The sequence below is a fragment of the Carcharhinus amblyrhynchos genome, chromosome 29 (assembly GCF_965287045.1).
Source record: "Carcharhinus amblyrhynchos chromosome 29, sCarAmb.v2.hapA, whole genome shotgun sequence".
NCBI lineage: Eukaryota > Metazoa > Chordata > Chondrichthyes > Carcharhiniformes > Carcharhinidae > Carcharhinus > Carcharhinus amblyrhynchos.
Window position 1 is genome coordinate 24,304,521 of NC_137352.1, and position 17,337 is coordinate 24,321,857.

Below are 17,337 nucleotides of genomic sequence, written 5' to 3' on the forward strand. Positions count from 1 at the left end.
CCTTCACGCTTTAAAACTCACCTAGATCGTTGCCATTTTTCACACTGGCGGGATTTTGGCCGAGTGTCAAATTTTTCGACTTCACTGCAGCGGGAGTGTGGCATGAACAGCTGATAAGACCAAGCCCTCAATTTTTTTCTCAGTTAGAACTTTGATCTTTCGACCTACTTGCAGTGACTCCAACACCCAGTATTGGAGTCAGATTTACTGTGGCATTTTAACTAATCACTGTATTCCTATCCCACTTTTGGGGTTCCCAGCAAATTGCAGTGGGCACAGAGTGAATCACAACTACCCCCCCTCACCCCCAATCCCACTGCATCTGATTGTTAAAGCCTCAATTTTAAAAGGGACACTGGTAGGAATCAGAATGGAACTATTCTGTAATTATCAGGAGGAACTGGTCTTATAACATCTCAGGTTGGCTTTCTTTTCCACCCTCCAATGGCAGGTTTTCCCACAGCAGATGCAGCAAGCCATTGGCCACCAATGAGATCTCCCAAACATGCCAAAATATTCTGGCTTTTGTATGCAGATTTGCCCATCCCACCACTGGGAACCATTCATGGGAGAGGGGGTCGGAGGAGGGGGGATCAACTTCAGCGAGACAGGAAGATCCCTCCCAGTGGGGAGGGGCTGGGGGAGCCCCACCCTAAGGGTGGAATCTTGCGAAGGTGACAGCTACCTTCGCTAGTTGTCGCAGAGCCAGTGAAAGCCCCGAGTCACCTTTTAGGATTGCCTTCCACATGATATGCCCAGCGACGGCCATTCCCCTGAGATCGAGGGCCCTGGAGACGGACATCCTGCCTACCGAAAACTGCCATACTCAGCAGTGCCACCGGGTTGGCACAATATCAGCCCGAGACCTGAAATCGAGGAATGACCCAGGCACGAGTGAGTGATGCTCTTAGGGCGGTCATGAGAAGGGGGTTAAGGGAATAGGGCCTGGGGGGGGTCTTAGCAGGCTACCAGTTCCTGATGCGGGGTTCTCAATCAAGCGCTGAGCACCTTTGAAGACTGGACTCATCCGGACAAGAAACCATGCCAGTATTTGTTGGTTTGCTTTCTGCGTGGTGAGCTCCCTAAACACCACTGGGTCAAGATCAGTACTGGCTGGATGATATGTGCACTGATGAGGCCCTTTAAGTGGGCACAATGAGGCCCACTTACAAGGCAACAATTGGTGACAGGATAGGAAGGCCACCCACAGGCTGGCACAGATCCATCAGTTTTACAGTAGTTTCATACGTGTGTTGAAATACCCACCATACCCTCATTACATGCAGAAGTTGATGTTTTTCTCACAATTCTGAAACGTGTTGACGTCGTAACCTCATACAAGATCAACACCCACCCCACTTTGCAGATCAAATGTACCCGTTGTGTGTCTAGTATTGACAAAAGTAGCTGGTATACTTCAGTGGTTAGTTCTGACAGACCTGCTTATAGAGATTATTGCCTGATATAGTGAAGACATGGCCCATTTCACCCCAGGTACGATATATTTTCCTCACTTCTGAAAATCATTTTTTCCAAAGGAATTAAATAAGAATCACATTAACTTCACTTTAAAGACTAAGGCAAATGATCAAACAAGACATAATTGTGATAATGTAATAGTCTAACAATGCACACACACCACATTTGCTCATTCTCACCTAACAAATGCCTAACAAAGTAAAAAGTTCTTTCCAGTAAGTTAACTAAGAGAAAGCCCCTTCTCTTTTTTATGCAGTTAATGCAAGTCCACTGAAAATTAATAAATTCCTTTATCTGACCTTAAGCAAAAAAAGCAGAATTATTATGCTGAATTTCATTTTCACCCATGAGAGAAGGAATATCTAAACTGTGTTCTTAAAAAATAGATTAATTCAGTGAAACATGTGCTTATTGATTTGATTATTATAATATAGTAACTTAAAATCCATTGTTGGAACATCTTGGGGACAAGTAATACAGGTTGTGAAATTTGTCTTGACTGGCAGCATGTGATGGGTGACTGCCAATGGGTGATTGCTCAATTTTGACTTCCACTGGCATATTGTCCCAATATAATGGTGGCAACGTAAAGGGATAAATGTGTAACACATCGATATGACCTGAGTTCATCCATGTTTTAATTGGGGTCTATTTCCAGTAAGTTCACCAAATCCAAATACCTGATATATGGGGTTAAATTGTACAGTCCCGCCCGCCATGGGAATCATAGCAGGAGGGACAGAAAGGCCTGTTGACCTCAGGCAGGGATTTCTATGTTCACGGCTGGAAAATCCCATCCATGAATGCAGTAAATATGAACTCATATTGGCATAAGTATTTTCTAACTAGCACAGGATATTTGGTAATTTCTCTTCTTGTGCTGGTTCCTCACCAGGCCTCACTGTGGAGCAAATGATGGAATGGCTTACACTAAGGGTGGGCAGGGTGGAGGAACAATGCAGTGGGGGCTGAAAGATCAATTTTCCACCAGAGTGAAAAGACATTGGGGGTTGTCCCCAAAATGGCAGATTGCCATTTCCGCCAGAGGCCAGCGTGAAACCATTCGATGGGATACAGATGAAGGATTGACCAAGAATCCTGCTCCCCTTCCCTGTCCACTTGTCTGCGCTGCAAGGGGGAGTTCACGCCTGGCCAGAACACATCTGAACCAACATGGTGTGGAGAAGTTGCAGATTATCTGAAGAAGGGTTAGGGCAGTCTGGTAAGCTTCCGGTGTCTGTGGACCTTGTAACCCCACTTGCAGCAGTATGTGTGTGCAGACAGAGGATCCACCAGCTGCACGTAAACTACAGCAACCTGCAGGAGGCAGATCCTTGTCTTTACTGGTGAGTCAGTTGACTTCTGGGCATCTTTTAAAGAATTAAATATTGAAAAGTAGATTGAATTGAACAAACTGCAGCATTTATTTCCTCCATCAACTTCTAAGAAGATGTATAACAGTATACCATACTCTATCGTCATACCCCTTCCACATCAAGCTGCAATTCAAGGTTCACTTTATGACTTTATTTTAATTGAATGGATCAATCTTTTTTAAATTGTTGCCAAAATAGAAAGATTGCATTGGAAAATGGCAGGAGTCCTATTAAATCTGCCATCTCACGGAGCGGAATTCTCCAATCTTGTCTGCGGCTGGTATTACCCCGTCCTGCTGTTGTGAATGGAGCTTTAGCTGAGAGCCAAATTCTCCATTCTTGCTGGCAGTGGGCCATGTGAGACCGGAGAATTCTGGCCATGGTGTCTGGAATATCAAAACACAATGGCCAGAATCCTCCAACCCTGCCTGCCACCAGGATTATCTGAAGGATGAATCTCAGAATCCCTATAGTGCATAAGGAGGCCATTCAGCACCTTGAGTCTGTACTGACCACAATCTCACCCCGGCCCTATTCCCACCCGAAAGAGCCCCCCCCATGCCCCCCAAGCCCTATTTCCTTAACCCCACACATTTACCTTGCTAATCCCCTTGACACTAGGGTCAATATACCATGGCCAATCAACCTAACCTGCATATCTTTGGAGTGTGGGAGGAAACCGGAGCATCCTGAGGAAACCGACGCCGACACAGGGAGAAAACTCCACCTAGACAGTGACTTGAGGCCGGAATCAAACCTGGATCTCTGGCACTGTGGGGCAGCAGTGCAAACCACTATCCACCATGCCCCCCGCCCTCCCCACACTCCATTTGCCACCCTGTGCTGCGAACGGAGATTTGGCACTCAGCCAAATTCTCCATTCAGGTTGATAGTGGTAGAGGGGCATGTGTGGCCGGAGAATTCCGGCCAAGATTAATCTCATCCTCCCCCACCCATCCCACCCAGTACCCTCAACCCCCATGACCCACCTCATCCCTGCACCCCCAGCATAGCTGTACAGCCTGGAAGAGGCACAGGAGCTCGGTTCCCTCAGGCACTCACAGCTAAGAGATCACAGAGACCAAGTATTATTTATACAGCCATTTACCTTCTATATTACATAATCTCTGTCCCCAGCCAAAGGTTAATGGAACAGCAAACCAGCACTTGTTCCTTCTATTCCCTGTCAGAGGCTGACTGTAATGGCAGCTGGTTACTATTTACGGGGGAGAAAAATATCCTTGCCCTTCAAGTCGTGAGTTAAATAAACCATACTGAACAATTTTCTGAGGCAAACTAGTTATCGCCATTATGCTCATTTCACTGAACACACCTTGAGCTGCCTGACATTTAAAATGATGGCCAACAGAATGTGCCAATATTATTGTTTTTTTTTTATTTCTTGGTGAGAAATCCCGTCTCTTTATTGACAGTGTTTTATATGGATGGACAATTATCTCGGTAAGGCCAATGGGCAGGAATGTTTGTAATTGTATTATTTTTAACCTGAAACTTCAATAGGTAATTGTGTTTGGGCTTTTGCTTAGCATCACTCTCAGCAACTGTGATCTTCCCCGTTCCTCAGTTCACATTTTAATGAAGTGTCGCTGTCAAGCTGAGAAGCAGCGGGGTCAGAATCATCACGGGGTTCCAGTAGATGGAGCCTGGAAAGAAAACACAATCCGAGCAAGAAGTTAGGACGAGAAGTCAAGCATTGTATATGTACTAACATTTTAATAACATTTTAATACTCAATATTTGCTAGATGGAGCCGATTAATCAATTTCCATTTTGCTGCAAATGAGGTCACTGACTTGATTAACACCTCCTGACGTCACCACAATCTGCTTCCATTCAGCTCACTGGGTTTTAATGTAAAAAGTAGACAAGGTAAGTTCACTGGTTTCACACAAGCAGCATCATGATGAAGGACAGATTAATCTCATGGTCATAAAAGAGTCTCTCTCAAGGCAATGTATGTTTGCTGTTTGGAAAGCGTGTGGTACGACATGTCAGATGTCCATCCGCCCCTAGATTTGGAGATGGCTAACGAGATTTGGAGAATAAAAGTAGTCTGTAAATGGTCTGACACTTTCAATTCAATACAACGTCGCACAGGAACTTAAAGATGCTGAAACAATGCAGGTTCGTGTCACTATATTATGTTGAACTTCCCACATCTTGGCAGGAGACAGTATAGAGATATGTAAATATTAACGAGAGGTGAGGCGACAGATCAGCCACGATTGTACTGAATGCAGGAGAGAATGGCAGGATAATGGATAGCTGCAAGATGGCACAGTGGTTAGCACAGCGCCTCACAGCGCCAGGGACCCAGGTTTAATTCCCAGCTTGTGTCACTGTCTGTGTGGAGTTTGTAAATTCAGCCCATATCACCGTGGGTTTCCTCCAGGCGCACCGGTTTCCTTCCATAGTCCAAGGTTGTGAGGGTTAGTTGGATTGGCCGCGCTAATTGCCCAAGTGTCAGGGGAATTAGAAGTGTAAATATGTGAGGGTGCAGGGATAGTGCCTGGATGGGACTGTTGTCAGTGCAGGTTCGATGGGCAGAATGGCCTCCTTCTGCACTGTAGGGATTCCATGATAAATGCTATGAAATAACATTTGGTTATACACTAAGGGCCAAATTCTCCTGTTCCGCCCGCTACGGGAATCGGACCGGGCAAGGGGTGGACAGTGGAAAGGTCCATTGTCCTTGGGTGGGATTTGCCAGTTTTGGGGCGAGCAGTGCCCAAAAATCCCACCCAATCTATGATGTAATCATTTACAGTCTTTATCATATACTGAATGGGGTATCAATCTTCAAGGACCAAAATGGGAATTGGGAATGGATGAAAATGAAACGTGGAGAGCAATTTCAAAGCATTTTGGTGGATCTTGAATATCAACCGAATCATAGAAGTATTAAACAAAAAAGGCATAAACCCAATGCTCCGACTAGTTAATCTCACTGGCTCAAAGTCTTGGTCCTACAAAAGATTTTATCCTTTCAAATATCTTTTCTCCATTATTCATCAGGTCTGCACCTATAGATTTCTTACCAGAAGTTGTGTTGAAAATAATGTCAAGTCTGCTATAATTTAGTCTGAGATTGTACATTAGTGATCTCTGTAACCAAATATTGTACATAAAACCAATGGAAAATATCAGCACATTTGTAGCTTAAAGTGCTCCTATAATGCCCATTGAGAGAGCATGCAATTAAAACAATATCCCTTTTCATTTATGGCAGTAAATTTTCAGTTTCTTTTCCATTCATTTTAATGAAGGTAGCATTACACCAACTGGAGAGTAAATCTTGAACAACTTGTCCTAAGAGAAGGCATTGTCAAAGTGTGATGATACTGTGCCTTTAAGAAATGTATTTGTGTCATGTCTCTTGCGCAGGATTATTTTTTAGTCAGTTCTATTTACTGGTGTCACTTTGTCTATAACTGGCAGCCTATATATTGATTCAGCAGGAACATAATTCATCTTAATTGCGAAGGTGCTTGTTTTAATCTGGACTAATGTAGTTCTGTTATTTTAATGTTTTCTCCTGGGGTTTTCAGAGTAGGGCTTGATTAGGTTGATTGACAGTAAAAATCATGTGACTTGGCTTGCACGGAGAAATAAGCTCAGTTTTTGCTTGGAATACGGAGATGAGTAGCTCTCTCTGTATCTCTTTTTCTCCCTGGATTTAGAGACTTGGATTTGCCAGGAAATAAGTCTCTTTCTCTGGAAGCTGCTGAATGGGAGTCAGAAGAAGGTGTCTTTCGGTATCTGTCCAGAGGGGTTTAAAGGTTGAATGTCAAACATCCATGTGAGCCAGTTTTTTTTTGTGCTGACCGATTTTGAAGATGGATTTATATCTGTGGGGATATTGCGAACACTGGAACTATAGAGATAGCTAACTGTTAAAAAATATACCTGATCATGTTTAAGAATTTTAATTGGTAAAAGCTACATTAATTATTTTTGTTAGATTTTAACCGTGTTGTTAAATGAGCTATGTTTAAGCAAAAGCTTTCTAGTGGGTAAAACCATACCTGGTGTGAATCAATTAACGCTCACCCTAATGCCAAAATCAAAAAAAGTTGGGGTCTAGGCTAACTTGATAATATACCTTGGAGTTTCTGATCTGGTCCCGAACAAATGTGTCATCTTTGACGTCTTATGCAATTTAAAGTAACTTAAAGTTCAAGGCAATCTCACTGAACTCGAGTAGGATTTCTTACAGGATTTCATAACCTCTGCATATGTACTAGACATTTCATGGAGAAGAATTCCATACAGATCCATGTTGCAACAGCTAGAAGCTGGAATAGTGAATTGACTATTGGTCAGTCACTGAGCTTCAGCTGTGTTAATTTATCACAAGCAGGAAGCTATATGGCACATGGCTGCATTGGAAAGTAATAGACCGCACTTTGCAGTTCCAATGATGGCAGAACTGTCAATATTTGACATCATTACTGTGTGAAACTGACATTAACTTTTGACCTTAAGTGCGCAGTTACATGAAGAAATACAGAAGCTGCAGTCCGTGACTCACTCACACACTCACTCACATTCAGTCACTCACTCACATTCAGTCACTCAGCCATCCAGTCACTCAGCCATCCACTCACCCACTCACTCACTCACTCAGCCATCCACTCATCCACTCACTCAGCCATGCACTCATTCAGTCATCCACCCACTTGGTCACACAACTCATCCATTCAGTCACACTCATTAAGTCACTGTCTCTCATTCGTTACTGTCAGTGATTCTATGTTCTTTCACAAGCTGCACTGTTGAAACCCATAGCAGGAAATCTTTAGAAATTACTCATATTTTGCTGCAAACTTTTATACTTCAAACCCACAGTGAAAATCCCCAAAGCATTCTACCTTGTTGAAAAGGGTACAATAAGGTTTTTAATGGAATGCAAAACAATAATTACTGCTGAACAACATTGCTAGTATTGAGAGTGTGAAATGTCCTTTTATTCTTATATTCCATAGGCTACTGACAAAATTTAAAAAAAACAAAATACTGTGGATGCTGGGAATCTGAAATAAAAACAGAAAATGCTAAATAAGCTCAGCATGCCTGGAGGGAGAAACAGAGGCTGGAATTCTCCAGCCTCGCTTGGCACATTACCACTGCCTGCAAGAACGGAGAATTTGATGCTCAGCTGAATCTCTGTTCACAGCAGCGGGACTGGATAATCCCAGCTGTGGATGAGGTTGGAGAATTCTAGCCAGAGTTAACATTGAGTCCCTATAGCTCTTTGAGTTGGACCTGCTGTGTTTATCCAGCATGTTCTGTTTTTATTTTTAATAAAAAATTTGAGGAGGCGATTCTCCTCTCAGTCATTACCAGCCTGGACTCCTGGCACTGCTCAAGGGGCAAAGTGGCAATGCCCAGAGGGCATCTTGGCACTGCCCACCAGGCATCGGGCAGTCCTAAGGGGGCACGACCAGAGCAGGCTACGGCTAATAGCTGTGATGCCATTGTTCGGGGGGTTGGGGGGGGGGCAGGGTGGTCAAGCGGTGGGTGTGGGGGGTCCCGTTGCCACTCTGCACTTGGCAGTGACAGAGGAAGGCCGGTGATCAGGGATGGACATTGGGGTGGACGGGGGAATTGGCTGGGCATTAACATTAGCAACGATGAAATCCCAGCTTGCTTTGTTTGATTTTCATTTTCCACAAGGCAACCGTTCAAGTCTTGAATCAATGGATCAAGCCAAAGTTTTGAGTATTGTACTGTTCATAACAGCCTTAGTTTGGTCGAGGAGAGGGTTATTATGACTTGTTTTCTGGTGCAAGGGCAGGTGTAGTTTAAACTACCTGCCCCTGTTCCTACTTTCTTTTGTTCCAATGAAATATCAAGGGTGGGATTTTCCAGTCACATTTGCCCCAAAAATGAAAAATCCCACCTGAGATTAACAGACCTTTCAATGGCCTGCCCCCACCGTCTGCTATGATTCCCATGGTGGGTGGGATGGGGAAATTCCACACCCCCCCACCCCCTCATCAAGTATTTTCATTCCAAACAATAGTACCTTCTTAACTTTGCCTCAGAGATTAGTTTATAAAATCACTGATTACCTGCACCACCAACGACTCGTGCGTATCCTGCATTTTCATTCAAGGCGTCAATCTTTTCCTTTGGCAATGCGTTTCTCTGTGCCTCAGTGACTGCACCATAATTCTGTGGCCCCAAATTTCTCAGTTGCTCCACAGTCATGGCCTAACGTAATGGGAAAGAGAGATCGTTGTCAGCGAATTAAGAACAGATGGCATCTGAAAAATCCATTTCGATTCTCCTCCCACAGATGATGTGATCAAAAGACATGCCCTGATGTTCGACAAAACTCTAGCAAAGGATTACAAAAGCAAAACAAATCAGCCAGCACGAAGGAAATTTTCAGTCACTGTCACTCCGGGAAAAGACACCATCACCTTGATGACAATGAAGAAACAAATTGGAGTTGGCGGAGACTTTCACCCCTGGTGTGTTAGATTGATTTAGGTGCAACACATAACGGAATATCGATTGTAAAGAACCATGTGTGTCTGTTAAGGGACCTTGACATCTGCCTCACTACAAACGTTTTCAAGTGATTTGCTTTACAGAAGAATCTTGATCCTTATAATGAGAATTTTCATTTGTGGAATATGGCTGTCACTGGCCGGCCAGCATTTATTGCCCATTCCTAGTTGCCCAAGGGCTGTTGAGAGTCAACCACATTGCTGTATCTTTGGAGTCACGTGTCAGCCAGACCAGGTAAGGACTGTAGATTTCCTTCCCTGAAGGATATGAGTGAACTAGAGGGGTTTTTTCAACAATTGACTATCGTTTCATGGTCATCAGTAGATTCTTAATTCCAGATTTGTTTTTACTGAGTTCAAATTCCATCACCTGCTGTGGAGGAATTCAAACCTGATCCCCAAACATGAGCTGAGTTTCTGGATTAATAGTCTAGCGATCATACCACTGGGCCATCACCTTCCAGAACCATAGAACTCTACAGTGCAGAAGAGGCCCTTCAGCCCATCGAGTCTGCACTGACACATGAAAGGCCCTGACCTGACCACCTCATCCCACTTGCCAACACTTAACTTATAGCCTTGAATATTGTGGCATGCCAAGTGCTAATCCAGGTAATTCTTAAAGGATGTGAGGCAACCCGCCTCCACCACCCTCCCGGGCACTGCATTACAGACCGTGACCAACCTCTGGGTAAAAAAGGTTCTCCTCAAATCCCTCCTAAACCTCCCACCCCCTCACTTTTAACTTGTGTCCCCTCGTAACTGACCCTTCACCTAAGGGGAACAGCTGCTTTCTATCCACACCCCTCATAACCTTGAACATCACAACAGGTCACCACCTCAGTCTTGTATGCTCCAGCGGAAACAACCCAAGCCTATCCAACCTCCCTTTATAACATAAACATTCCCTTCCAGGCAACATCCGGGCGAATCTCCTCTGCACACCTTCCAGTGCATTTAGCTGTCCCTTGAGAGTTGCTTCAATTTCTACACCTAGCGGTGTACATGGGAGACTTTCACCTGTCCCCATACTGAGGTTTTCCTGGAACAGCTCACTAGCCCGTCACAAACAGCTTGCTGGGCGCAACTCCAATTCAAGCATGGCTCTGCCACTCTTACCACCTATTGCCACTTGCATTCCACACCTGACTCCAAGCCAGCGAGTCGGACTTCTTACCCATTTAAAGTTTGACAATAGGTTGAGATCGTTTCAGCCCCAAGGCCTCGTTTTACCATGTAAAACTGCGTGTGGACGAGCACCAGCTATCCTGAGGGAAACTTCAGAGGGAACCAGCTACTAGATGGTTCGATTAGTCTTTCGCCCTTATACCAAGGTCGGACGACCAATTTACATGTCAAGACCGCTACAGACCTCCACCAGAGTTCCCTCTGGCTTTGCCCTGCCCAGGCATAATGCAGATGTGGAGATGTCAGCATTGGACTAGGGTAAACACAGTAAAAAGTCTCACAACCCCAGGTTAAAGTCCAACCAATTTATTTTGGTTGGACTTTAACCTGGTGTTGTGAGACTTTTTACAGGCATATTTCACCATCTTTCTGGTCCAAACACGTGCGCTCCTCCTCCACCTCCCCGCCGGAATGGGTGAGAAGGGCTGGTGGTGCCCCCACTACGCAGGGTGGCAGAATCCCATCTCGGTCGACCCGCGCCAACCTTCATTTTCATTGCACTATGGGGTTTGTTGGAAGGATTTTTCAGGTTGATATTTAACCTGTTGACTGTGTTATGAACTCAACTTCCCTGGCCATCAAGTATTAGGATTGGAATAGAATCCAAAGCTTCTGCCTTAGAGGCAGGGATGCTACCCACTGTGCCACAAGACCTTTAGAATTAAAAATTCCTTCTGTATTAAGGAGATATTGACGATACCATTGTAATACACCAAACATTGTGTGATGAGAGAGAAACATAATTGTGATTTAATGATGATACTTGAAACTCATCTATTTATAAATAAGATAAAGGGATTGAAATTTCACTTGAAAGGAACATTATGGATGGTAGTCTCCTTCCATTCAATAAGGTAAATATATCCCCACTTTATCTCAGATTTGGTTGGCACCTGCACAGTGCAGTCTCTGACCAGTTCCATAAGTGATGGCACTGGGGAGGAACGCCTAAGTTCCATGCTCTGCAATCCTGACCATTATCCCCTCAAATTAACTTGTACTCAGCCGTACCGCCTGCCCTTGAGGCATCAATCTTGTGAGCTGCACTGGGACATACATTTGGTGCCCCATCCCCCCAGCTGCCAGATGAGGGCCTGAAAATCAATCTTTTCACTGCTATAATCCACACCCACTTAATGTGTTTCATCAAAAAGTCAAAACATTCTCCAAGATGTTTCAGAATACATTAAAAATCAAGAATGTTCCTCATGGTTGGCACGGTGGCTAGCACTGCTGCCTCACAGCTCCAGAGACCTGGAGTCGACTCCCAGCTTGGGTCACTGTTGGTGTGGAGACTGCACGTTCTTCCTGTGTCTGCATGGGTTTTCTCCGGGTGCTCCGGTTTCCTCCCACAGTCCAAAAGATGTGCTGGTTAGATGCATTGACCCAGGGAATGTGGCGACTGGGGAATTTCACAGTAACTTCATTGCAATGTTAATGTAAGCCTTGCTTGTGACTAATAAATAAACTAAAACAGCCGTGTTAAAATGAGTTCTCCAGCATCTGTTTTCCTCTTCTGATAATCCAGTGTAATACATTACAGTTTTTGCTATAGTGCTTACCGAAAAGACTTTGGCGGGGAACTTGGAGATAGCTGCTGGTGTGAGGAATGAAACTGCAGAAGTCTTCAATTTCGGCACTTCTTCCGCACTGAGCCCGGCTGTAAATTACAGGTATGAATTAGATTGGTCAGGACAATAGAAAAGCATTTTCAACAAAGAACAAAGAAAATTACAGCATAGGAACAGGCCCGTTCGGCCCTCCAAGCCTGCACTGACCACGCTGCCCGACTGAACTAACATCCCCTGCCCTTCCAGGGGCCATATCCCTCTATCTCCATCCTACTCATGTATTTGTCAAGAAGCTCCTTAATAGCCACTATCATATCTGTTTCCACTACCTCCCCTGGCAGCGAGTTCTAGGCACCCACCACCCTTTGTGTAAAAAAATCTGTTTTCAAAACACTTTCAATCATTGCTACACAACCAGCAGGCTCCTCTGCCTTCTATTCTATTCATGATGACTGTGGTCTGCTTCACGCTTAGAGAGTGGGAAACAAACTATCTATCATTGATTTTCTCAGAAAATTGTTGTGAGAAAAATAGTCATTCTTCCAGTTCCCATGTAATCAATCCTAGTGTTCTGTGTTTGTTTTTTGCCTCTTTTGCCCAATTTCTATCAATCACTGTGCTCCAGAACTTTTTTTTTAATTCATTCATGGGACGTGGGAATCATGGCTGGCCAGCATTTATTGCCCATCCCTTGTTGCCCTTAAACTGAGTGGCTTGCAAGGCTGTCTCAGAGGACAGTTGAGAGTCAACCACATTGCTGTGGCTCTGAAGTCACATGTAGGCAAGACCAGGTAAGGACAACAGATTTCCTTCCCTAAAGGACATGAATGAACCAGATGGATTTTTCCGCCAATCGACAATGGTTTCATGGTCATCAGCAGATTCTTAATTCCAGAAGTTTTTTATTGAATTCAAATTCCACTATCTGTCGTGGCAGGACTCAAACCCAGGTGCCCAGAACATTAGCTGAGTTTCTGGATTAATGGTCTAGTGATAATCCCACTCGGCCATTGTCTATAGTTTTCAATAGATCTCAGATAAAGAACAAAAGATATCGATAGATTAGCAAGAATCTTGAATGTTGTTGGAGCCGCACTTATCCAAGCAAGTGGAGATTAATCACTCAAATTATTGGCCTGAGACTTGTATATGGTGAACAGGTTCTGGGGAGTCAGAAGGTAAGAACTCATCTCTGCATAATTCCCAGTCTTTGGCCTGCTCTCTTAGCCACAGCATGTGTCTCGTCCGGTTCAGTTTCTGATCAGTCAATAGAGGGGTTTCAGCAAAAGTAATGTAATTGAACGTCAAGGGGAGATGGCTGTGACATGTGTACACATCTTACCTGCTACTACTCCAAGCTCTTGTAAATCTGCGCCAGTCCAGCTTCCCACATCAGGAAATGCCTCCACTGCCTTTTCCTTCAAGGCAGTTAGAGTCTCTATATCAGGACACATCACATTCCCAATTTCCCTGGCAGCCGCACTGCGGAATATAAGACAGAGCGATCTGTGAGTTTGTTATTGTCTTGGTAATGCTTCATTCAGATAATTTGATTCAAATGTAGAATAATGAAATGAAGTAAAATCTGATTCTCACTAGCTACTAAAAACAAAAGCACTAACCCATGAAATGCATTGGTTTGTAATTGCAGGGAATGTGTCTGCGAGATCAATAAATGCCACCAGTTACAGTTCACATTGCATGAATTAGGATGAACTTTCTCTATTTGTTTCAACTCTGTGGGAGATATTTATTTAATACTGTTGCTACATTCAGACAAATAATTTTCCAGCCTTGTTCCCCACTATTTGGTCCAAGCAAGGATGAAGTTGAGTGTGTTGCAGCGAATCACATGCCTCAGTGGATGTGGCAAGGTAAGACTGAAGATCAATCCTAATTTCCACTCAAATTGCTTTTCAGTGACCTTTGCTGGAAGTGCGCGTGTGTGGACTTTCACAACATACACAGTGATTAGCACTGCTGCCTCACAGAGTCCAAGACCCAGTTTAATTCAGCCTTGGTTGATTGGCAGAGTGGAATCTGCACATTCTCCCTGTGTTTGTGTGGGCATCCTCCAGGCTTTCTGGTTTCCTCCATAGTCCAAAGATGTTCAGGTTAGGTGCATCAGCCATGCTAAATTGCTCCTTAGTATCCAAATATGTGTAGGTTAGGGGGATTAGTGGGGTAAATTAGTAGAGTTACAGGGTCTGGGTAAGATGCTCTGTTGGAGTGTCAGCGCAGACTTGATGACCTGCTTCTGTACCATAGAGATTCTACGACTTGCTCCATATTAGCTAGCAAATTCTACCTTCATAATGAACCATGGCTGTTTGAATGAAATATCTGAAGGCTAAGGCTGTTGAATTGGACACAACTAAGTGTTAACAGAAAGGAGGGAAGAAAAAATACAAATAATTCCAAACAGATTTTTCTATTACCAACTTTATTCCACCTATTTTAACAAATCACTACCACCACCTTGGCATCTCCAAGTGAAACTGATTCAGACTCCGCACAGACAGTAACACTGCAAAAACCATTGAATTTCATGCAGTGATTGAGCATCAGAGTGTTGTTTTCCCAAGAACTTTCAACCAGTCTCTTTTTGAAGTACATTGACCAGCACCACATCGGCCACACTGGTAGAAACCTGTTCCACTTATGCATTACTAAGACATGTTTTGAAATAATTTTCCACATTTCAAGCAATAATCTTGTTTCAAAGGGAAAAGACCACAACAAAATGACTCATGAATAGGTTTTACCTGTAGGCTGACACATTGATGTTCTTGATCTGTTCAGAGCTACGCACACAAAGGAAATAGCCCATAGCCACCAGATCTGTGCTGGTGAGCATATTGTCTGTTCGCTCACCCAGAAAGTTCTGCACAATAGCCTTGGCCCGTATGTCATACTTTAAAGGAAAAAGATTATCGGTAAATATCAGTCCTTGTGTGCAAGATTTTAATTATATAGCTGCAGATCCATCACTGCAAATTCATTTATTTTTAATTATCAGTGAAAAATGATATAAAATATGAAGAGAGTACTCAGCATTATGAAGGGGCCTATTTTCACCTGAGAGGCATAACAAGACTTGCCATTCAACTCCTCTTCAAACCGTAGATCACTGCATCATTACCAGTTTTAAAAATGACCACATCTGTGATCTCTGGAGTTCTTTCTTCGGAGCGAATTCCACCTGGTTACCTCTCTTTAGAAGCTACTCAAACTCTATTTGTCTGACCGTTTACAGATCCCAGTTTCTACATTCTCTCACGGAAATGGTCAGACAGGTTCTAGAACAGGTATGAAATCTGCTCCATTATATTACTGCCCGAGGTTAAAAATAATCTATCCAATCAGCAAATTGTTCTTCGCAAACAATAGTGAACATTTCATTTCCCATTAATTGTAAGTAGGCAAAAATAAGTGTTCTAAGTAGCTTCAACACTCTCACATCTTCCTAATGGCAATTCCTTGAATGTCAGAATGCAATTGGGAAATAATTCCAAATCTGATCGTTCCTAGTGCAGAACAATTGGCTTTTTCTTTATTCATTTGTGGGATATGGCTTTGCTGGCTGGCCCATCCCGAGGGCAGTTGAGAATCAACCACGTTGCTGTGGCTCTGGAGTCAGATGTAAGCCAGATCAGGTAAGGACGACAGATTTCCTTCCCTAAAGGACATTAGTGAACTAGATGAGTTTTTTCCAACAATTGACAATAGTTTAATTGTCATCAGAAGATTCTTAATTCCAAATTTTTTTTTACTGAATTCAAATTCCATCACCTGCCCTGGCGGGATTTGAACCCAGGTCCCCAGAACAGTAGTTGAGTCTCTGGATTAATAGCCTAGTGATTATATCACTGGGCCATCATCTCCCCTTGACAGAAATGATAAATCAGCATTCATCCTCACCTTAAGGCTGGCCCATTCCTTGTAGTCTGAGATTGCACCAATCGTATCAATATCAGGTTTAACAAAATACTTCTTCACTTCCTCATCACTGAAGCCAAGTGTGATCTTTTTCAGGGAGGCAAGTTCATCATTTGTGATTTCCATGCCATAAGCCTGAAGAGACAAGAATTGACATATATGTATAACTGCAACTTGCATTTATCAAGAGAGAGGCTTTAACATAACAAAATAAAAAAAAAACTTAAACATTTTCTTTGGTACACTAACCATGATGGATTGGGTGCAGAATGTAATGTTCCAGTCATAACTAAGGTGTACAGAAAGGTCAATTAATATATGGTAAATCCATTCAAAAGTTTGATGGCAACAGGGTAGAAGCTGTTCTTGAGCCAGTTGGTACATGATCAGACTTTTGTATCTTTTTCCTGGCAGAAGACGGTGGAAGAGAGCATGTCCAGGGTGCAAGGAACCCTTTATTATGCCAGCTACTTTCCTGAGGCAATAGATGGAGTCAATGAATGGAAGGCTGGTTTGTGTGATGGACTGGGCTACGTTCACAACCCTGCTAATTCTATCCTACGAATCTCCCTGGCAATAAGGGGCAATTGAGCATGGCCAATGAACCTAACCTGCTCATCTTTGGACTGTGGGAGGAAACTGGTGCACCCGGAGAAAACCCATGCAGACATGGAGGGAACATGAAAACTCCGCATAGACAGGCACCCAAAACCGGAATTGAACTCAGGTCCCTGGTGCTGTGATGCAGCAGTGATAACCACTGTGCTACTGTGGACCGAAGGTGGATAAATGGAGTTAAGGTACACATGAGGCACATTTTAATTAAATAATAGAATAGACTTGAGGGGCCAAATGGTCTATTTTGATTCTTACATTCGCAACTTGCCTGATTTTCAGTCCATTGAAATCAACTGACTTAATTTAAAATAAATGGGAAAATGATTCTCCCTAAACTACTCATTAATGTCTGTAATGAATAATGCCGCAGGAATCTGAATTAGGCACTCATTTCTTGCTTCATGTTTTAACTAAATATCTACCCTGTTGTCAGTTGCAGCAAATGCTGCATCATTCACTGTGGGTCTCTGCACTGGTATGGATAGCGACACGGTGGAAAAATTGCCGAATTTTATGTCTATTCAGGGTGAAAATATCTGTTCAGCATCCAGTGCAATGGAAAGTTCTAGCTGATGGAAGATGCTTTTCTTTCTATGGTTTCATAAAACAATTCCTTTTACCATTTGA

The 17,337-nt window shown here is 43.4% G+C and overlaps 1 protein-coding gene across 1 annotated transcript in view; it reads right to left on the reverse strand.

The window, feature by feature from the left end:
• Positions 1-3,826: 3,826 nt before the first annotated feature.
• The window catches only part of LOC145359830 (otoancorin-like), a 96,232-nt gene continuing 82,721 nt past the window's right edge, over positions 3,827-17,337 (reverse strand). Inside the window, exons 20-25 of the mRNA XM_080214615.1 lie at positions 16,075-16,227; positions 14,919-15,067; positions 13,496-13,635; positions 12,145-12,242; positions 8,951-9,092; positions 3,827-4,519 (exon numbers count right to left, since the gene is read on the reverse strand). Coding sequence (XP_080070741.1) covers positions 4,449-4,519; positions 8,951-9,092; positions 12,145-12,242; positions 13,496-13,635; positions 14,919-15,067; positions 16,075-16,227 — 753 coding nt within the window. The 3' untranslated portion in view covers positions 3,827-4,448. The remainder of the gene's footprint in view (positions 4,520-8,950; positions 9,093-12,144; positions 12,243-13,495; positions 13,636-14,918; positions 15,068-16,074; positions 16,228-17,337) is intronic.